The sequence below is a fragment of the Oculina patagonica genome, chromosome 2 (genome assembly GCF_052425735.1).
Source record: "Oculina patagonica isolate OP01 chromosome 2, crgOcupat, whole genome shotgun sequence".
NCBI classification, from domain to species: domain Eukaryota; kingdom Metazoa; phylum Cnidaria; class Anthozoa; order Scleractinia; family Oculinidae; genus Oculina; species Oculina patagonica.
In genome coordinates this window covers 16181389-16204649 of record NC_135759.1, presented here as the reverse complement: position 1 = coordinate 16204649, position 23261 = coordinate 16181389, and the positions used below count along the sequence as shown (strand labels likewise).

The 23261-nt window shown below is 38.5% G+C and overlaps 1 protein-coding gene and 1 pseudogene across 2 annotated transcripts; one reads left to right on the top strand and one right to left on the bottom strand.

Moving 5' to 3' along the window:
- The first annotated feature begins 388 nt into the window (after positions 1-388).
- Positions 389-4847, top strand: LOC144643225 (C-type lectin-like; annotated as a pseudogene). The gene is made up of 3 exons (XR_013568866.1): positions 389-525; positions 2773-3201; positions 4001-4847. The product of XR_013568866.1 is annotated as a C-type lectin-like (transcript).
- Positions 4848-6080: 1233 nt separating this feature from the next.
- LOC144643203 (matrix metalloproteinase-14-like) lies at positions 6081-22690 on the bottom strand. Its single transcript, XM_078502389.1, has 6 exons — positions 22592-22690; positions 21418-21510; positions 14261-14444; positions 13666-14119; positions 10170-10439; positions 6081-9673 (listed from the first exon to the last, which is right to left on the bottom strand). Exons 3-6 carry the CDS (start codon positions 14369-14371, stop codon positions 9066-9068), a joined length of 1443 nt encoding a protein of 480 aa, XP_078358515.1. The 5' UTR covers positions 14372-14444; positions 21418-21510; positions 22592-22690; the 3' UTR covers positions 6081-9065.
- Positions 22691-23261: the final 571 nt, after the last annotated feature.

Genomic DNA, 23261 nt, shown 5'->3' with positions numbered 1-23261 from the left:
GGACATTTATCTAATCTCCTCTTTAATAGCGTTATATTTTTATTACAAGATATTGGAATTCTCCGCTTAATTGCCTAGCACTTATTACTTTACTTACACGTGTAGAAGAAGTTCACGACAAATCGTCTTTAGAGTTCAAAATCCCAATACTAACTCTTTAAATTTCAAGATCTGTCTTCAGTAATTCAAGCAAATTGTGATTCGGGAAATGGGATTCGGGAAAATGAAAAAAAAGAAGAAGAGATTACAATTACAAGTCATTGACGTCAGCTCTTTCAAGTGTTGTGTTAATAGTAACGTTGTAATATGTTCCGACAGCGGGTACTTGAAAAATATATTTGACATTTCAGTTTCAAATGTACGCGGCGCCTTTGTAAATTTAATTCAGCCTGCAGATTAAGCTGGACGATTTTTTTTTTCAGTTTGAAATGATCAGAGTTGGTCAATTTGGGGCGAAGGTCATTCCTTGAGGAAGGATGACTGGGCGGTCATGGTCAATTTTAGTGGTTCGTCTTGCCATTGCAAGTAAGAATTTTTGTTATTGCCTTTTATCATTGCATTCTGGCTTTTAAACATCCTCCATTTTCGATTGTTTGAAATTATATGTTCTCCCTACTTAAGAATAGTATCATTTAAAATGTCTGCTGTAAAAATATAACTTGCGTTTTAGACAAGGCGGCTAAACACCATAGAAAAGTTTAGAAGGGATTGCCGGAGTTTAATGCTATTTCTTAAGAAATGATTTGTTACGACTACAACAACAATGTGGTAACTAGTTTCGTAAGAAGCAATTAAGTTAAGATAATACAAATAATATTCGAAGCTACATGCTAGATTTATCTTAGACTAAAGGAATAGTGTACTCGAGAGAAAAATTGAACAACATTTTGTCTCCTTTGATGAGAAGCGCAGTAAAATTGCGGAAACCAATTTCTTTCTTAAACAAACACCTGCTTAAATCGACGCCAAACGAAGTTGTTCAAAAGATTTTTCTCGGCCATAAGCAAGGAGAAACGTTCACTACTGTTACCAAAATCTTCTTTAAATCAAACTCAACTCATTTCCCATTTTCTAGGTATATTCAGACGATATCATTTGCTACACTGTAGCAAAACTTCTCGAGGGTTTCTTTTCATCTCGGTAAACGTTTGACTTACTTCTTCCGGAAAATAATCTCCTGCTCTGAAAATAATTAGACATTTTTGTTATTTGTGCATTTTAACTTTTTAATTATTCTCACGGCAAGGCGATTTTCTAGCTTAAAGATAAAATAAAGATAACTCCAAAATAAAAAGACATCATTCACAGCCAAGGATGTTAAATATTGTGACTGAGTTCAGATTCAATTGTATTGCGCACTTTTGAAGTGCGTGAATCTTCTCATGAATGAATTATAACAAAGAGAGGTCGTTTCTTCACAAAACGATTTTGAGTACTTATCTCAATACTCGAGCGCAATGTGAGTGATTTGGAATAATCTGTGTCGTTAAGGGAGAAATGGCATTAATTGTTTTACACAAAAAATCTGCGACTGATTTTTGTAGCACCAGGGCACTAAAATTGCACAACATTTAAAAAATGCTTGATCGTTTTCAGTGTTAAATGATCCCACAAAGTGACAAAGTCTTTGCCTTGAAATGGTTTTCTTAATTTGCCCGGAGACATTTTAAATGGTTTCTAAAAACAGCTTTCACCTGTTACCGAAAAACAAATTCTGATTTTCATCAAACACTCTTATGACATTTTGCTTAATTTTTTACAATATTTCAGTGACGCGTGAAAACGCAGTTTAAATTGAGTTCAAGTTTTCTACGATGTGAAAGATTAAACTTTTGATTTTTTTTCCCGCTTGAATTGGGATCAGTGATGTATCGCCAAAAACATATTGGTCTAGCCGACTAGGTAAACCTTGAAAATATTTAAATTTGACTGATAATGATTTACCCGTGTTGAAGTTATTGTCATTGTTATTATTTTCTCCTCGCCTTAATAAGATTTCAGGAAGTCAAATAAAACGTGATCGCCGACAAGAATTTAAAACGATTTTTAGTTTTTTACTCGAATACAGGAATTGACAGAGTCGGCCCGTTCAAACTGACATTGCTTAATTTAAAGCGCAGGCTTAGTGCACATCATGCGATCAATGCCATTTTAGAGTCTAGCCGCTCCGTTTTCCACAATATGTTTACTACAATAGGCCTTTAGCCCGGGGTCTTTAGCAGCTATTCGTAACGTAAGGCTGTTCACCAGGAAAACAAATAGCTGGGTATGTCGAAGAGGTAAGATTTTCAGAGATGGAAAAATCGTGGACAATTTTAATTTTGAACTAGCGTGGGGTGGGAGGGGGGGGGGTGATAGAGGCTTATATGAGCTTTTATTTTTTTATTTTTTTGCAAGTTTATTGAAAGAGCCTGCTCGGTCAGTACACTTGAAACAAATAACCTCAACGTGAACTTTACGCAATAATGTGAAACGAGATAGTTCAAGAAAGTATTTATTAAATAACTTTTTTCTCTGATAAATTAATGTCTCTAATCTCGGAAAAACGCGTGCGCCAAATTACAACATAATCTTGCTTTTCTTGCGCCGCTTTCGTGAAAGGTAACAGATATTGTTTTCCAGACATGAAGAGAAAATACTTTCTACTTTTTTACAGCTAGATGTTTTCCTTCTATATGTACAATGATTTGAAGAAAGCAATTTAGCGAAAGTATCTTCAGTAGCGTCCATCTTGGAGGTCCATTCTTTCCTTTAGTTTCCTTTCTTTTTCAGTTCTTGGATTCTCTTGGGGCTGCAATTCAATACAGTGTAAAGCAGGATGGCAAGAATGGAATGAAGCCTGCTACAAATTTTTCGACGAGCTAAAAGAGTTCTCGGTTGCTTTAGCTTCTTGTAAAAACGACAGCGCGAACCTAGTGTCAATCCACAGCGCCCAAGAAAACGAATTTGTCCGAACTCTGACCGGAGGCAAAGATGTTTTCGTCGGCCTTACCGACAGTGATGTCGAGGGAATGTTCGTGTGGGTCGATAGTAGCACTGCTACCTATGTGAACTGGGAAGCTGGCGAACCGAATGATGACTTTGGCATAGGTGACTGTGTGATTCTTTTAGGATCGACTGGCAAGTGGAATGACACGCCGTGTATCATGTGGTACAAGTACGTGTGTAAATTCACAAACGCGCAGCCCTCGCAGGGGAAAGGTAATTTAATGTTAATTCACTCCTTAATCAAAGCGACACCAAGTGCACAAATCCTATCCCTATCCCACGAGATCCCATTTTCCCTAATATCCCTTCTACATCAAGGCTTGTCCCGGTTGTAGCTCGGCAACCTTTGAGCAACTTGATCGATTCTAGCAAACTCGAGCAAGTTTTGCCCTTCTGAGCAAATGTAGGTTTAGAACAAATACGGAGGAACCCCGATAATAACGATATAGAGCAAGGGGGCAGTAAAACTATATCGTTATACCGAGGAATCGTTCTATCGGGGTCCCGTCCCATACATTTGACTATTCCGGGACATAACATATTCATCGTTATAGTCGGGAATATCGTTATATCGAAGATCGTTATATCGGGGTTCTGTATCAAGTACGAACAAGAGTACGAAAAAGTCAACGATTGCATAGAGGAAACTTCAATTTATGCGAATTTCTTGAATGTTTATCAACCTTTCTAAACACGTAACCTGTCACTTTCCTTTTTTCGTTTCTTAGTATCCTTAAATTTCACTCGTGTTTGTGAGCAGCTCTTAACTAAGCTATTTTATCTGACCGTGATAGCAATCAGATTGTAAGAAACGTTAATTTAGAAAAACTCTAGAAATTAAATTTTTACCCTTTTGGTTTTTTGGCAATTTTTTTAGCATCTTTTTGGCATTCAAGTGAGCAACTTTCCTCCATTCCAAGGACATTTTCAAATACTCCCCCGCTTAGTCTCACTTTTGGTATATACCCTTCACGCAAAATTTTAACCGCTCCTCCTTTTTTGTCCTCTATAGACAGCAGTGCGATGAGCAAAGAGCAGTCCTTCATTAGTTACGAGCAGAAAGCCCTCGTCAATCACGTGATCTACACAAAGATGACGCCATCTCTGATTCATTGCGCTCTGCTTTGTATTAATAACCCGGCATGTAAAACGATCAATTACAAATCAGAGCGTCAGAAAGACGAAAGGACGATGTGAACTTAATAATGCTACTGCGGACGACTTTCCTCTACACTTAATGTATTTTTCGCGTTCGACTTATTCTGTTCCTTATGGATAATGTCAAGACCAACTTTTTGAAATGCATGCAGTAATTTTCAATCGAACATCAGCATATCCAGACATTGTACACTCTCCAATACCAACAGTAATATTAATCTTACTCCCATCCGCTTTGATCAGGAAAAAATAAGTTTAGGTCAGTAGATATCTTTCAGTTGGTCTATAGCGTTACTACCCGGTACCTATTATAATTTAAAGAGAATCTGCATCTTTCTTGTCGTAAATCTTCAGGTTGAGACTTTCTTAAACTTTACCCAGAGCTTAGCCTACATGTATATAGAACGTTCGCGAGGGAGGAAACGCGCGAGCAACACGGACGCTAGCCTCAATTTGTATGCAAGTGTCATTTATAATGCTCGGAGAAATCATCCTTGTTTGTTATGTGGCGGTGATTTTGCCAATAAAAGACCGTTGCTCTGCTAATAAACAGATTACAAAATATAAAGATGGCTCAGAACCCTTCTGATACAAAAGTTGTATCATGACATGCTGATCATAACTCGATAACAAAAATGGGGGTTACAAAGCTCATTTGTGCGTTTTTAACACTGAAAGCTAAACTTAAGGGTGTTTTCTAACAGGTATTAGTAGAAACTCAGCTGTGTTCTATTGGAAATCCGCAAATCTGATTGGTTCTCCCACTGTTTTCTATTCGCCGATAGAAAACAGTCGCGCGCGCGTAGCTCTTTAAGCGGTAGATTTTCTTTATTTTCGTCTTTAAAGTGCACAATATTGTAGGTTTTGGGCTGCAATCCTTTAGAGTTTCTACTAAAACAATTATACTACTCGCCCTCGTTTTCTATGAGCGATAGTCAACTCGGCTGCGCCTCGTTGACTATTTGCTCATAGAAAACTTGGGCTCGTAGTCTAATTGTTAAATGTTGTTGCTATGGTAACCACTAATGTCAAGAAAGTTATCACAACTTGTCGACCTTGGGCATTTGTTTCATACAATTACTGTAATAGCAAATGATAAAGAGTTGTAGTACTGACCCTTCAAAGTATAAGGACTGGAAAATGCTGAAAACCGTTATCGACCACCTTTTTAGTAAGTGAAAAGTTTTGTGAAATCGTCAAGGTGACAAAATATTGAATGGGGGCACTCAAGGGAAAAAGGGAGAGGACGTTCATCTCTGACGTAAAAGGGGCGTGGTAGTTTATACGTTTTTCGCCTTAATATTTTATCCCTTTTTGTTTGATTTGAGTGTAAAGAGTAAGGCAGTTTGATCTGGAAGTGCGTCTCTTCTTTGTCGCGCTACATAATCATAGGCGGCGGAGCAGGGGGCGGGGAGCAAAGGGGCTCTAGCCCCCCTCCCAAACAAAAATGTGAAGAGGCTCAGCCCCCCAACCCCCCACATTTCAGTGCCGAAAGTATCGCCAGTGCAGCATAAAATTGGTTTGTCAAGACACAATTGTTTTATCAGGATCGTACTTGCGGGAAAATATGGTGTAGAACTTTCAACAAAACTCCTTTCCCAAAACCGCTACTGGGAGAGGTCCGCAGCCTGTTAATATTGTATTTGACAGGCATCGGCGACACCAGAGCGTACATTTTCTGTCATTTGACGTATAAAGAACAACTCCAAGACATGTGCTTGTCTTGGAGTACGATGCCTCTCCCCCGCCCCTTTTTTTCAAAACGCTCCGCCGCTTCTGAATAATGCCAAGTTGCATGACAACCCAAAGACCGACCGACTGCAAAAGAGACTACAATAGTAAGCTATTTGGAGATTTTTTGCACTTGTATATTGTAAAAAGAAAGAAAACCTCAAGAAACGTGCAGCTACAATCAACAATCACACTAGACAACGTTTGAACTTTTTCGTTTTGAATTTATTCTAGATAAACATCTGAACAGTAACTGGATATATTGATATGTACAGAACTGACATGGGTAAATGTTCCTTTAAATATTTTAGCATAAGAATGCTATCAAATAAAATTAGCTTGCAATTACATGATCATTCCATTTGTAATATCATAAATATATTAATCATACAACATTGGACTTAATTTAAAGTTACGCTGATTTTACTGATACAGTATTGAGGTTACATATTGTCGTATAGACTATAACAAAACTTACGTCATTTCGATATCGTTCAGAAAACGTCGATATCTACATACTAATGCATCTATAATGTGAAAAAAAAAGACCCACCCCCCTAATATATTCAACAGTTTTCGGATTTATCTCTTACGCAGATATATAAAGCAACGCTTGTATAGTATAAGTTGTAATTATATGCACAATTGTTTGAATTCACGTGTATTTACAATAAGTGAGTATAGGAATATAAATAAGTTATTTACAGTATAAACAGATTACTAACGAAAGTAACTGTATATGGAAATTTCGTGCCTCATAGTATCCATAGTTCACAAGATAATGGCTCAAATATAAAACATAACTGTACAAGACAAGTCCAGTCGAACTTTACAAATAATTACAGGGATAAAAAAAATTAATTTTCCAAAGCAAAAGGTTTAACGTGTTTAAATAGCAGTTATATATATAATATGTACAAAGTAGCTCGAAGACACGACCTCCTAAAGAGGGCGTGTACTCCAATTGTCGTTCCTGGTCTACGAACAGTTTGACATTTTTCCTACAAGCTAAGACTATACGAGCTTTCGATATTCTCTGTAAACATTATAAGGCCATCTTTAGACTGTTGCTTGAAGAAAAACATTTGAACTGTTTGTAGAAATCAGTCTTGGTATAAAAGAGCTAAGATAGAAACTAGAAAAAATGACATTGCAGTTTTATAAGTGTGCATATTCATTCCAGTTTACACATGTCAATGACAATTTTTCGGAATTGGTTCTTGGAGTATACAATAGTGAACCCGATTGTAATGCGTCATTTTTTTTAATGGATTTATCGTTTTGAAGAACATATAAAACCCCAAAGAGTTAGCCCTAGAGTTTTGTTTTCCTCGAACTTTGTTACTGATACGATTTTAACTTTAAGTACATACGGTATGTCAATAATTTGCGTCGCACAATTCCCGCGTGATTGTGCTCGTTATTTCAAACTGTACACGAATATTCGTTATCCTGAGTATTCCATTATACCCAAAGTTTAAATTCTTACTTGTTCGCAAAATGTGCGAATGTCGGTTATTTAGATAGATAAATAATGCATTCAGCATATTAAATTGAATGACTGAGAGGCATTTTCCTGAATATTAAGCTGTATATCTTTGAATGCCTAGAAGTCAATGTTAGCTTCATAATAGCTGTGTTTCTAAAAGTGAATCGGTCACTTTTAGAAACAGCGTCAACTTGCAACAAAACTGTTGCGTCGTCTTTTTACATATGATCAACCTTTCGTGGATAATATAATACAATAGTTTCCATGTAGAATATTTTTTGAGGTTGCGAAATAAAATAAATACTAGTTATGCAACGCTTTCGAGTGGTATACTATGGAATATCCCACGAGTCACTTGTATTTTATCGGTATACACACGAGCCTTTAGGCGAGTGTGTATACCAAGAAAATACAAGTGACAAGTGGGATATTCCATAGTATACCACGAGAAAGTGTTGTATAACTATTTTATACCATGCCATAGAAAATACGCTTACTAAATTTCGTCGAGAATACAATTCGCAGCGCATGATGGGAAGGTTGGGTTGAATACCGTCGAATATACAACGGCTTTCCTGTATTCTGATTGGCTGTATTTTCTATGGCATGGTATAAATTGGTGTAGGGGACTCCTTGCTGACGTTATTATTTACATTTTGCTTCATTAGCATACGATTTTGCGTAGAGCTTGTGAAACTTCATTATAAGCGAAAGTTTCAGTTCTTTGAGTGTAACATTGAAGGGAATATGAGCGTTAAAAAGTTGCAAAATTTCTGAGTGGGAAAAGCACTAATGAGCCCATATATTCTTTTTAAAATTTTGAGTTCTCAAACTCGCATCACAGAAAAGTATTAAATACTGTACATCGGGCTCAAATTTATAGCGAATTCTTATCGTGCCATGTTCTTTCAATATATTCAGAATTGATATTTTTGTAGCTCGATCAGAAACTGTAGCGCTTATGCTATGATGAAGCAAATCTTGTAAACAAGGATTTCCCTATTAGGATTATCGTGCAAAAAAATCTAAAAGTTAATTAAAGGAAGTTTGGTGGGTGATCTGAAAAACTATGATCAAAAAGGAAAAAGATGGGATGATAAGCCATACTAGGTTACCCTAGCATTTTGTCAGGATGCCGGAAGAACTTCCCGGTATCCATTTGTACTCCTGAGTTGAGAGAGGCATTGAGAGTACTGAATAGCAGCCAAGGGGATCTCTGTCGACCCTCTTGAGCTACATCAGCACGCCACATAGCTGGCGATTTTGACAGGGCAGGGCTCGAGACTAACTTTCTTGCTAGCTAGCTCATTGGTTAGTGACAGCTTTGATTTCACTAGTCAAAACCAATTTTCTACTAGCCAGAATTCTCAAGCTAATTTAGGTTTGGGCAGAGACACTTTGCCGTCTTAACTGGCTCTGTTATCATTAATTTTAGGTTACTTTTTAGTAATTTCAGCTTGTCCACATAATTTTATATGTGATGACAGTGTACTTGTGAGTTCAGTTCTCTCGGAGTTGATGTGATGCATGGTTTACTTCCAATCAGATTCCTGAAATTTTAACCAGCCATTTTGGCTAGTGAAAGCCCAGAACCTACTAGCCAAAACTGCATTTCTACTAGCCTGTGGCTATTTGGCTACCGTTAGTCTCGAGCCCTTCAGGGTACCTAAAAAAGGCTAAAAATGAGATAGAACCTCACCTAAACTTTACATACGTTCTTCCATTCGGTTTTGCCGATAAAAAAGGGACCCTTTGCGACCTTGTTACGATCATCCCACCAATAGTAATAATGACCTTTGAAGAAGTAGGAGACACCGTCATAATACCACCGGAAAGCGCTATCGATGTTATTAGGGAGACCGGGCCATACCTCACTAATCGGTTTGGGGTATCTATAGTCGACTTGGTCATTGCGGTTATCATATAAGTACACTTGGTCATCTTTAAAAAAGTAGCTTTCGTGATTACTCCAAGTAAACCCAGCATCAATTCCATCTGCCGGCAGTCCAGGCCATCCTTGCGAGATGTTTCTAGGATATAAGCTCGTTTCCACTTCATTGAGTCTATCGTTATACTTGTAATACTCATGTCCTTTGAAAAAATAGGTACCCCAGTTGTGACCCCAAAGAAAAACTTCATCGATGTCATCTGGAACATTTTTCCATGACCGAGTGACTGTTTTTGGGTAGCCACGTTCGCTCTCGTCTTTTGGATCGTTTAGACGCCAGAAACTAGCCCCGTTGAAAATGTAAGTTCTTCCATCGCCCATCCAGGATTCAATGGCAGTCACTGTAGGCCTACAGTAACCTTCAGAGAGAGTACAGAAAACCACTTTTCAGTAAATATGGCCTGACAAAATAGTAGGACTATTTCTTTGGCGGAAAGAAAAATGGTTTGTCAACCTTTAGATGCTGCAAGAAAGGGATTTGATAAGAAACGAAGGTTCGGAAATCGTATAAGGCGTCTCGCTCTAAAGATATCCATTTCAGTATTAAAAGATGTTTCATACAGTAGCTCATGGTCCAACAAAGGTACCCAATAAATTTATTCTTCTAATTTCCTCGGTGCTTCTTTCGTGTTTTAATTTAGCAATAATTAACCGGTTACCGCTTGTTTTTTCTTTTAATTCTGGGTCATTGTGGGTGTATCTTTCTTTTATGTGAAAGGAGCTTTTCATTTTCATTAGTTCTCAGGAGTTTAATTCTGAAGTTCTCACCATACGTCTCGATAAATAACATAGGTAATCGCCTCCACATCGGCGAGTAATTAGTTTCATAATGCTGGAACCAAAAGTGTTACATACCATAAATTGAGCGGATTCCGTTGACGTCGTCATCAGATAGTACGACTTTGCTGTTTAAGTTGGTTGTAAATGAAGTCATGACAGAACCTGGCACATTAGAGTGGCGCAGTCCCACGCTATGGCCTATCTCATGTACTGCAACCGGCAGTAAAGAGTCTTCAGTCCAACTCTCGTCGTCATCAAAGTGAATGTCTCCTCCGTTATCAGGGTAGAAAGCGTGAGCTACAGCATTCCCTGGGCCGTCAAAAGCCTTCACGTCCCCGTGATTTCCTAACAGAAAAAATTGAACGAGAGATTTGAGATATAGAGTATGAGCGATTCATTTTGCTTTTACGAAGGTCGTGCTAACAATTTTATTGTGGCCCAATCTCTGAGTCTCCATTATAGCTCAGTGGAAGAACCACCTATGGGAAGGTAACATAATGCAACCAACACGGGGTTTTAATGAACTGGGATATAGGGAGCCCCCTTATATCTCTAACCTCTTGGGGCCGCCCGCCTTTCAAATCATTCCTCGCCAGTTAAGACAAACCCAGAAACATTTTTATGGCTGAATGAAAACTATTTGGTTTTCCTTTATCAAAACACTTTACTTTTTATCAACAATTATTAATCTCTTTGTGACATAGCGGCTTGCAAAAAGACAACCGAAACTCGAAATCATGCTGATGGCAACAAGCGTTCGCAATTTGTAAGTGTTATTTTTACTGGGGTACAGTACTTTTACGAGGATCGACTCCGCCATACGTTCATCCGTGAACAAACTGGATTGCCTAACAAAAAATAAGAGGTTTGCGTCGTCAATATTGTCACAATGCTTGACAATTTATGTGGGTTTATCACTCATACTCTTTGTGAATTTAGTGAGTCCTTCCGTCTTCAAAATGGCAATACAGTGGAACCCCGATATAACGATATGCCAAGGGGGCAGTAAAATTATATCGTTATATCGAGGAATCGTTATATCGGGGGTCCGTCCCATACATTTTACTATTGCCGGGACCTAACATATTCATCGTTATATCGGGAATATCGTTATATCGAAGATCGTTATATCGGGGTTCCACTGTATAACAATGTCTAAGTTCCGATAAAAACAGTATCAACCATTTTTCGACCTTTCTAAACTCGTTGTTCGGAATTGGATGTAAAGTACTTCAATGGACCTGGTTAGATGTCTTTTGTATATTGGAATTTTAATAAATTAAAAAGGAAAGGAATTTCGACATCAAGATTAAGAATGAATAATTCGATGGCAAAACGCCATTATTCAACACTTGTTACGGAATCTCAGGCACTGATTATAGACGGAGCGGTTTTAAGTTGGGCCATGCCAAGACTTTAGGCTTCCGCTACTTGTACGATTAATTATATATAGTAAATGTTTGCTTCCGTCTACATAGACCGGATTTAGAAACAAACAGAAAGTGGAGCTGGGCCAGGATGATTTTGGCAAAACATCTCGGTGCAAAAGAGAGATAGGAACTGACAATCCTGAATCCTATCCAGCATTGACTGGCTCAGTCTGAGTAAAATCGCTAAATGAATAAGTAACCATTTGCCAGTTTTGAGTAAATCTTAGCCAAAGCCGGAAAATGTGGTCGCGATATAAGAACTGTGTCTGTGTGCAATCGTGTTATATGGCGCCAGGAATTGGAAAACTTTAGCTAAAAATAGTAAATAAAATGGCCAGGCCAGTTCGCCGCCTGTTTCACATAATTGGAAATGTTACAATCGCAATAGTGTTGCATTATTTGAGTCAGATACCTCAAGGATGTTAAGTGTGTGGAAGTTAAGACTTGACAAAGAGATTTGTTCGGAAAAATAACATCTTGTCAGTGGAGCCTTGTACTTGTAAAATTTGCATCTAGCTTCCAGTGTGTAGAATATTGTAACTTGAACTTACAGGTGTTAGATCAGTTAGATGAGTCAGAGGCAAGTGAAATACCGCGGAAAGAGGGTTTAGTTTCGTCCCGTTTTCCACCCCTCCCCCTTCCCCCCTATTACGTCAGGTAGCGCTATAGTCTACGCAAGCCACCCTTGGTCCTTATGAAATCAATCGTGAGGGAATGCGAGGGATGAGGGCATGAGGCAGTATCAACATACAGTCCAGAAGAGATTTTACAGGTTACTTTGGGTGAGAAAAGAGGATGAATGTTTGCACGTCATAGAGTGGCGGATTTTTTCTTTACCGAATACCGGAACACTTAATTAAGTAAACCGTAGCGTGAATTACTTTCGCCGACTCGAATACTCATGAATACTGGGTGTTTTTCTCTCTTTAACCAAAGTTAGTGCCAAGCACTGAATAGTTTAGAGCCCTGCTGATGACGTCAATGTGGGACTTGGAAAAAGAAACAAGACATGCAAGGCAAATTGTTGAAATAAACTTTCCGGTTTTATAGTATTAACCAACGAAATATATACTAGGATTGGTAAACGTTCCAATTCTATTTGGGTCGATAAGTGTTTATAAAGGGTTTCTCGAGCTGGTTTCCGTGTTAACTTCCCGTGGAGAAACAAAAAAAGAAACAAATTCTATACAGAGACAACGCAGGGAAGTGTTGTTGCGTAAACTGAACAAATAGTCAGTGGGCGGAGACGAGAACACACCGGCTTTGAGCACGATACGCTGCGCAAGGTCACATCATTGGGGTACTCGTGATTTAGCTGCTAATAAAGTCGCTTATGTGTAATACATTACTATTCAGGAAGAAGAACCCTTGTATTCAGGAAGCCATCATTGCATTAAATATTCAGCGGGCAAATTTAATTAGAGAACGTGAAAGTGTTCGACTGTGAAAGAATTTGCAGGGACAGCATGGTCTGTTAAAGGGGCGTAGCTGAAAAGAAAACACGAGAAAAGTATTGCAACCCTCGAGAATATGTTATGATTGAAAAAGAAGCCGTGGAAACTGAATGCTTTGTGCTTCTGGCGGAGCTATAAAACGGAAATCTAGGGTTTCAAAACAGAACCGGGATATTCCTTCATTAGTGGCGGGAACGTTATGAATGCTGTCTCACTGGGAACGGAAATTGTGTCATGTTCGTGATATCTCCGAGGCAAACCACAACAAACAAAGATTTGTAAGAAGCAACATATTTTTGCTTTATATTAAACAAAACTTAACGTTCCATTGAAAAAAATTCCAGTTAGCGAACATAAACGTTTATATTCGTTTCGTCGTTTTAAGTGTTTCTCGATCAAAGGTGTTGATATCAAAGTGCCAAAAGATGAATGATAATAAAAAGGCGTAAGCCGGTTTGTATGTAACAATTATAAAAGTTCACTTGACTGTTTTGAATTTTTGGCCTTTCGTCCTGTTACGTGCTCTATGACAAGGGTTTACGAAAAATGGTAAAACCGCTAATCACTATTCCAGTTAAGGTTAGGTGAAAATAGGCGGCAAGCGGCACGGATTCACAACAACACAATAATTTGCGCGCTGCACGTGGTTGTATTATAAGGACAGGAATCACACGGAAAGTTCCTTACCTGTGACAAACTTGATGGTTATGTCAGCAACGGTTGGCGGATCAACCCAACGGAATGTCAGCGGAGATACTTCTGCCCAGATCCTGAATGCTTTTGTTAAAGTGTTCTTAACGTCATTATTAGACAGTTTCACGCTCCAATCGACAATATTCCAGGTAATGTCTCTTGAAGACCACTTGGAACCTTGTGCCGCATAACGACGAAGACGCCTCAGTACTTTTTTCTGACTGAACTTGGCCAAATAGTCCAATTTCTTCTGTATGATTGTCTCCCCCTTCTGTACAATGGGCCCTTTTTTGGAAGGAAAGAAAAATTCTTTGCGTAATTTTCCGCTCCTTTCAAGCCTTTGTAGGACTGCTCTTCTCTCGATCGTCGATTTGAGGACATTTTCCACTAGCGGGCGCTTTATGAGCGCTCCTTGTCTAGGCGATGTGTATTCCTGTAGCTGATTTTCCTAAATCGGATTTAAAGAAATTTATAAGCATTATATTAACGTGATGTCAGGCGATCATGACCCATGTCATTCAGCTTTTACTACTGAGACAGTTATGCTATGACCCTGTTAAACTTCAATATTTACAACTTCATGACTTACGGCAGATTGCAGTCCATTCATTGAAATTTGTCTTGAGGCGTCAGGCCTTGTGTCGGATCCGCTAAACAGCGTCGTCAATAAAATTGCCACTTGATATATTTGTAACTCCATGTTTCAGTGTTGTCGTTTGGTTTATTACACTTCGTGTCTTCCAGTGTCGTTGTTGTGCATCGTTTCTGCAAGTCTAACAAATCGCCGTCAATATATTAGTGTTGCTGCATGCTAGCTCTGTTTACGGTGTATTCGATTACACTTTTCACCATTCCTATTGGCTGGTAGGAATTGTGATCCTTCCGTTTCCTGTTAATGTTCTCCTCGTGGTTCGATGAATGAACGGCCGGGGATTTATTGCATAATTCGTTGTATGCGCCTGCATGTGTGTGGCCGCTTATCAGCGGAGAACCGTCCATGTAAACACTGATTTGAGACACGCGGTCGTTCTAGGCGTGAACTGAAATTTATAAAAGCCTAGACTTTCTCAAAGTCGCTGTTTTCGCCAGTTAAAGACTTCTTTCAGGACAATTTAACCCCATTTACACGATCACAGTCCAAGTAAAATATTAGGGATACCTTTTGTTTACGTGTAAAAATTGTTTGTACGTCGGTTAACCGGGTCAGTCATTCGTGATGAGAATGTAAACTGACGTTGAGCAGAAGAGGGGGCCTTTTACCGGAACTGTTTATGATACATGATAACATAAAAATATTTACATTTTGGTCGGTTTTGCGGTATTAAAAGCTTCATAAAACTCCGGGATAAAACCACAATAATTGAGAAATGAAAATAAAAACAGTGACACAGCGGAACTAAAGATCAATCAGCAGAAGATTATTTAAGTAATTTAAAATTTAAGTGGCAAAATTCTAAGTTTGTTTTGTATTAAACACTCCGTAGGTTAAGCTTTTTCGTCGGCTTTTCATTCCTTTCAGTTCACTGAAAGGAATGAAAAGGATGATAAATATTAAAATTCCGGCTTTTTCCACCTTGTACGTTACATAAATGTCTTGGAGTAGAAACATTCCAAATATATGCTTCCTATGAAACTAGCCCTTAGGTTTATTTGGTTATAGCAGAGTTATAGCCGGAGTTACAGAGACTCGCAAACTATGCCGAAAGTCAATACAGTACTGTGTTGTATGGTATTTCTGATAACGTAAAATGGATTACTGTAGATGGAAGGTCATTTAGTATACGACTCTATCGATAACGAGAAGCACAAATGCATGCAACAGCAACATATAAGCCGAAAAGACACATTTCTATACAACGTCTTTTACAGTCAGCTTCATTGATCTCCCCTACATAGTGCACAAACAGGCCCGAAGAGCTCGTGCCCTACCAAGATTACGAAATAACAACAAACGAAAAGTTGATACAGGCGGAAAAATGCCTGTGGGCTCGAGCTCGGCTACTATGGAGAGATATTTTCATCAGTAACCAGTTTCACTTTCTTCCTATTTATTTTTTTTGGTGATAAACTGAGTGCTCCGTTCAGTAGCTGTGTACGTTATGTTTCGTAATTTACACGAGTGCAGCTTGAAATATTGGTATCAAAGAAAAACAAATTCAATCCGAAATGAATTGAAATGTAACAAAAAACGAGATAAAATGTTTCAGAAAGATATGATTAATAGAACGAATGAGACAAAATTAAGCTGGCATAACTAAGGAAGTTAAACTAATGTTGTTAAACAACATTCCCCGCATAAATCACCTCCCACAAACGTACTGGGCTTAATTGAAGTTTCCTGTAACAATGTTCAGTTAATTGTAAATAAATGTACTTAGTACCTATAGAGGTTTACTGTAACAGATACAAAGGAAGTATCTAGAGTACAACTTGGGGGATCTACGTATGTGCACGGGTATGTGTCAATAGGGTGATTCTGTCTGTATACAGTTCAGCTCTGGGATAAACTTAAAACATCACGAGTATGATTTACGATACTTTTTCTTACTGTTTTATTGTAAGAAACTAACAGGTTTTGGCGAAGTCCGCCAAAAAGCAACTATCTAGTGAAGATATTCTCACATAGAAGTAAACTTCTGATAAGCCAGGCCCGACCTGTGAACTGCCGTACGAAGTCCGGCCAAACGCTACACAACCTGCGTATTTATTTATGGCGCTATCCTGAGTTTTGAATGGACTTTGAGTAGACTTTGAACTGACAAAGTTATCAAAATATATAAAAGGACTTTAACCGGAGCGACAATGCAGTATAGTCACCGCGGTGTGCTTTCTTACATATGCGTTGACATTCAATCTAGTCTAGACAGATCGCTCCCGTCAATGGCGACTGGATGAGTATTTTGAGTTGCCGGTGATTTCTATACTTAATCACTTAAAATAGAAACCGAGGGGTTTGTGCAAAGAAGCACTTTTCGAGAGCGATTTAGACTGCATTCTAAAAACAGTTGTTTGATCTTTGGAATCTTAACTGTGATTGTTGTTGAATACATCTCCTTTAACATCTAGCATATCAGTCAGTCACATATCAGTCATAACACGATTTTGACTCTTTTACTTTCTAATCCTTCTCGTTATTGAGTCTTCTACATTTGTTGAACGACATAGAGCAAATTTTTCAGGAATCTGCACACAACAGCGTCCTCAGACAATTCAGCCTAGAGCTATGTACCATATTGTAAAAGAGTCATTCCCGCCAAAAAGCTGCGTAATGCTAATTAGCATTGCGCAATGTTTTGGCGGGAATGAGATGTGCACGCTATGCTCATGCTAAATCGATACTAAACTATCAGGGTCGTTTAGCGGCTTCCGGCTGAAAATGCCACAGGATTATCAGTGGTAGATAATCCCTTACTTGATTCCCGCTGGTACGAAAGTTATTTCCTTGCTGGCGAAATCGTATAGCCTTGTTGATCGGACCACATTGAAGGCCACACGCGTTTGTTGTTCCTACAACTTTACGGGCCACTGCGATGCAAAGTCCAAAAATAAGGTTTGTTGTGTTTACCACAACGAAATACTATTAAAGACTTCCGAGCCACCAAACTGATCACGCGACAGTCTACGCAGCTTTGTTTACAAACAAAGATAGTGCGTATTTCGGAAAGCACGTGCTTTTCGGGACTGCTGAACTGACCACGCGACAGTTACAAATATTTGTTTACAAACAAAGAATAGTGTGTATCTCCTAATGCAGGTGTTTTATGAGTATTCGATTGAATGACTGAAGTGCCCTGTGTCCTCGGTGCTCTTAAGAACCTACATACCTATCATAAGCTCACGCTATTGATGGAATGGCGTCCTTTTTGAACTTAAATCATTTTACAGTTGCAAAAGATATTAAAAGTTGTCTAAAATATTGTAAATAACTCTCTCAAGCTCATGAATAATTCCTCAAGGAAAAATCAAAATATCACAACCTTGACGTTGTTTTGGATATGTTGTGGTTCAATTTTATTCTTGGTTAAAATTTTATTTTTTTTTATTTTAAACTCATTATCATGCATAACCATGCCAGAAAACAAACAGAAATAAAATTTGAACCAAGGATAAAATTGAACCATATACGATCTTAATTTGCATAGATTTTTACGATTTTATTTCTTGTTCACTTTTTAGTTTTATTTTCGACTGAGAAGAAATATCAAACACTCAAGACCACTCAAGACAGTGTTTCATCACGTTTCCAAACAGCTCGAAGTTCGTCAACAATATTCCGCTGCGCGTCGTATTTCGGCCTCTGGAAATATGATAAAACACTCTCTCTCGCCGGTTTGATATATATAACTTACCACACAGCTAGACCAAACATAACTCTATTGAGTAAGGTGTCCATTCCGAGTCGCGTGATGAGCAATTGATATGGGTGTACGTGCGGGCGGTATCGAGATACGACAAGTTATGCCGATAGGGCTTATACGCATAGTTAACCCCCAAGAGTAGACCGTTATTAAAACGTTTTAGATTTCAATGAAGTCGTGCCTTGCCACACAGTAAGTAAAGTGGCCGTTGTGCTTAAAGGCACTCTCCTTAGCTTACATTTTGCACACGATTAATTTAGGACAAGTGCCGAATAAAGTGTTACCGGCTGGGCTCGATCGGCTGCACGAAAACAGGTGGTTTTCGTGACACCATGCTCACTAATCAATTGTGCATGCATATGATCATTGATACTTAACTGCTCTTGTGTTTGCACGAGCAAAGGGAAATATCTTCCTTTGGCTGGGCAAATTCTATGATGTACTTTTTTTTAATCAAACACTTGTTGAGGATACAAGTGGTTTTTTAACTCAACTGTACACGATGGATGACACTTAAGTTCGCACGAGCAAAGCGAAAAATCTCCCCTTGGCAGGGCAATTCTGGACTAAGCTTCGCACTTTCTCGAAGCTATTTCAGTTCTAGTGATTGACTTCCGAGCCTAACAAACTAGAAATATAATGACACTTTACTTCTTCCACGAGGACTAAATGACTTGAAATGTATGCTGAGACTATGCTTGCTAGCCGAAACAGTTGAATTCACAAACAGAGAAATGTATTGCTTAATGTTGGTGTGAAATGAATTGTAAATTAATTTCAGTGCACGTAGCAAACTGAAAACAATAAAAAATGCATGCATTGTATGATTGACTTAAAGAAGATTTGTCGCCCTAATCGGGAAAGGAATGTTGATGTCTCCGTGCAGACCTGCAACCTGCGTGTTGCAAATACACACAGAAATCTCTCTCGCTCTTGGGGCAGTAAGAAGAGAAACCCTGGGAACGAGTTTAAAGAAAGGAACATTGCAACCAATGACCATTCTCGTCCCCAGAGCCGCTTGTCCATCTTAGCCGGCTGAGCCTGGGGCACGAGGAACAAGTGGCTCTGGGACACATGATTTGATTGGCTAGATCGTTTACAAAGGAAATTTAAATTAAGCAAATCAAATCAACCGTAAACTCGCTTTGTTGTAAGGAATTTTGAACGGTTGATTTGATTGGCTTGATTTAAATTCTAGCCAATCAAATAATGTGTCCTCGGCCAGAGCCACATGTTCCTTGAATGACCAATGACGTAAAAAAAATTCGAGGCAGCATGTAGATTCTGGATTTTGATTTTGAAGGGGACATCGCTCATGACAATAAATAGCCCTTGAGATAACTTGCAAGATAAGAAGTGGCTTGAATCATTTGGTTTCTGGTGGCCAAAGGCGAATCCAAAAATGAATGTAATGAAAAAAAAAAGAAGGAAAAATCATATTAACCTAAGAGAGGAACCTAGGCCAGTCGGTGTCAGTCGTGGCGCTCGATAATCCGAGAGATCCCTTTCCTCAATCCCAATTTTGAATTTTAAAGCTTTTCATGTTGCAATTGGGATGGCCGGATGAAATTTCGCGACTAACTTAGGTACACAGAGCAGGAGTCTCTCCAGTATTTTTAAAGAGAAGTTAATGTTGTTTTAATTTCTCGACCGATAAAAAACGACGTGACTTTGAACTAAGTACACAGAGCAGGAGTTTCTCGCGCATTTATATAGCGCTCAGTATTTCCAAAAATTGCTCGACGATATAACACAAAAAGAATCATCCTTTATGACGGCTGTCAGGCAAATCCTTGTGCTAAGTGGCACAAAAAATATTGATTGAATGATTGATTTATACTTATTTATTTATTTATAAAGTACTATTTCAAAAAAATTGCCTAACAATATAACACGAAGAGAATCGTCCTTCATGACTCTGAGGAAATCCTCATACTATGAAGTGGCACAATTTAACGAAATAAAACTGAAAGAATCATCCTTCATTTTTCTGTGAGGAAATTCCTAAAACAAAAAGAAATTACAGAAGAAATCATCCTTTTACTTCTAATCTTTTAAACTACAGGTAAGTTTTGGCCCTCGTGATATATAGTGTCAAAGCACAAAACTCTCGGAAAACTCCACTGAGGTTCAGGAACGTGCCTAAATCTTCTGAATTGCATTACAGCCGAAAACACATATTTTAGCTAGTCAGGATTCTGTTGATCTAGTAGTAACTTCAATTTATCAAGTTTCATATTTTGCCTGTCGTGGCTCGTTTGTCTGTTTTTTTTTTTTACTCACTCGCCGTTCGTAGTGTTCGTGATGTTTGTACTTCAGTTTTTCGCATACTATTGGCACTTTTATTGCCACTCAATTGGCGATTTGTCACCCAGTAGCTCGTGTTATTTCGTTAATTTGTACTACTGATTTTGCTTTTGCTCGCAAAAGTTATTCATTATTAGTATCATGATACTAAAACAGTGGATAGCGTTTTTGGTGCGCGCTGATTGGCTACTAAAACTCCGGATATCCTTTGCTATTCACCTCCGAGCAACGCGCGCGAGAAAATTGTAATCGTTGACAGAAATAAACTAGTCAAAAATCATCCTTTCAGGTTATATCATCTCACTGTTATAGTATATACTTAAACTATTCACCTCAGTGTCGGTGGCTAGTGGTGGATATTTACCTTGCCGCAAAGTGGCGCGAGCAACTTCGGTAAATAGTTGTTAACTATCGCGTGAGTTCATTCAACTATGGGTGGCAGCGTGAGGCTGACAGGATAAGAGTTGGCAAAGTTAAGCTGATCACCTATTCAGAAGGGTTAAGGTTCTTAACCTTGTCCATATATGTAAGAATCCGGCATCTGCTTACGTCATGGCTTATACTCCTGCTCTTATATAAGGTCATAAAAGAAAGCTAACTTGAATTGTTAAGTTGTTTGAACAAATGTGAATACTTTTTTTGTGTTGTTTCCACGATTGGGTGTGGGATAAAAAGATCATAATCTGTTACATTTCCTCGCCGCCAAAAGTTGCCTTCTCCGGTTGTCGGCAAGCGTTTGTAAGTGTTGTGACGTCATTTGTTCTCAATCACTGACGCGTTTCATTATTCACGCATTCTTGAAACGACCAACTATTTGGGAGATGTTAAATCAGATCGGCCTCGGCTGTATTAAAGCGAGCTGTATGAGTCTCGAGTAGCACGGAATCAACAAATGTCGAATTTGTGAATCTGTTTTCACTTCGGAACTACCGAATTGCGATTTAAGCAAGTAATGCGAGGTTAAACAAGTAACAACTCTAGTCCGTTACATTTTCACACTTAACTAAAAGGAAAAACTTTACAGTTATTAAAATTTGTTTTAAAATTAACAATAACATTAGAAAAACTGATTTACACTTACCTGCAGATAGGGAATACAAACTGAACTCCTTAGCTGAACGAAACGAACAACTAGTGTGACAATCAACTTGACAACCTTGACTTGGTGCATCCACTTGTAAAGTGTGAAATTGAATTGGATCAGAGTGGTAAAACGTGTACAGTTATCATTAAAAATGCAAATTGTATTCGAAAAATATATTGGTGATCTCAATGCAGAGTTAATATTTGCAAAATTTGTTACACTCGCCCAATCAGGGCTAATCTTAAAGGATGTGGGATATTGAACTAATTTGAAAAAACCCTCGTAGTATTACTAACAACCGTGTAAATTGCACAAAGTGAATACTGCCGAAGATTGTAACGAAGCCGTCTGCAAATTCTTCTTTTCGTATTTTGGCTAGAAATCAGCAATACGTGCAGTACAATATTTAAACATTTGTCATAACTGTCCTTTTAGTGGAGATCACTATATTGACTGGCATTCCATTCACGCTTCTAAAGCTTTTTAGTGCTTCTACAATAATGATTTAATCTTGTGCCTTTGCCACGTACACTAGCTATTGCGACCGCAAATGAGTGTGCGGCGTGCTTTTTGTTTCGCTTTTAATTTGTGACATTTCTGCTTATGTTTCCACTAACTTTGAAGTCAAATAAATAGAAAACACGGCTACCAGCTTCCCAAAAGGTTTACTACTCAAAATCGTGATAAATACATTTAAGTCCCCTGATTTACAGTTTTCATGAGAATATTTCGGAAATGCAATTTTACGGAGATTATTCGACGCCGAAAACCCACGCAAACCACTTTTGCGCCATGTTTGCACGTCCGGTCAAAATAGCGATACAGTATGGAAAACTTGCACAATTCTTAGTGGGTCCGAGTTTCAAGGACAAAAACGCTGGTTGAATGAACATTTTGCTTGAAAAAGGAAATTTTATTGACATGTTCAGTTCTTTTTTCCGAGCTTTTACGTTCATAGTTTACAAACATTGGATAAACTCAAGAGAGGATTGATTTTTAAAAATAGTTTTGGCAGCCATTAAGCTATTTATGTGTTTATATGTTGAAACGTTGAAAATGGCTCGATAGCACTGAACAGTACCGGACATATAACAAAAACTACTACCTACTAAAGCGTCACGAAAATACTTTTCAGCAACGGAAGGTTTTAGCAGCAAAACTTTAAACATACCTGTGTACATGTTTCTTCGACACTTTTGTGAAGTTGGTTTTAATCATCTTTCTTCCAGCGTTCGCGTGTTCCGCCAGCTGTTCCTCAAGTCTGTACTCGTTAATTGCAATGCAAGCTCAGCTGTGAGCCTGGAATACATTTTGTTTCTTTACCTGGCAACTGTGGATGTGTTAAGAACGGGTAAATTAAAATATTTTGACGTGAAGGGTTCTCTCCAACTGCTTGTCGCCGCGAAAATGAAACGACAGGAACGACAGTGCAAAAAAAGTTCGCTGGAAGGCGAGGCAGGCGTCAAAAAATGGCGCGAATTTCGAGATTACGTCATGCAATCCTCTCCGCATGGAGCTCTTTTCTCACGGGAGGGGTGGGGAATCTGCAAACAGCGCTTCGATCGTTATCCAGAGCATTGTATTTCGATGCAACCGTTAAAAATAAACTCAAGTCACATCTTTGTCCAGCAAATTGGGGCCTTTCATCTCCTGATTTCGACCTGGATGAGGCAATTCAATGAGCCACAATTTCGAAATTCAAATACTCTGGGGTGGTAGGTCTGACTTTTCGATCATTTGATTAATTATTTTCCAGGGATGGAGGATATTTGATCTCCTAATTTCAGACTATTAAGGATGGGGCAATTTAAAGGAGCTATGTCACGGGGATTTCGCAGATT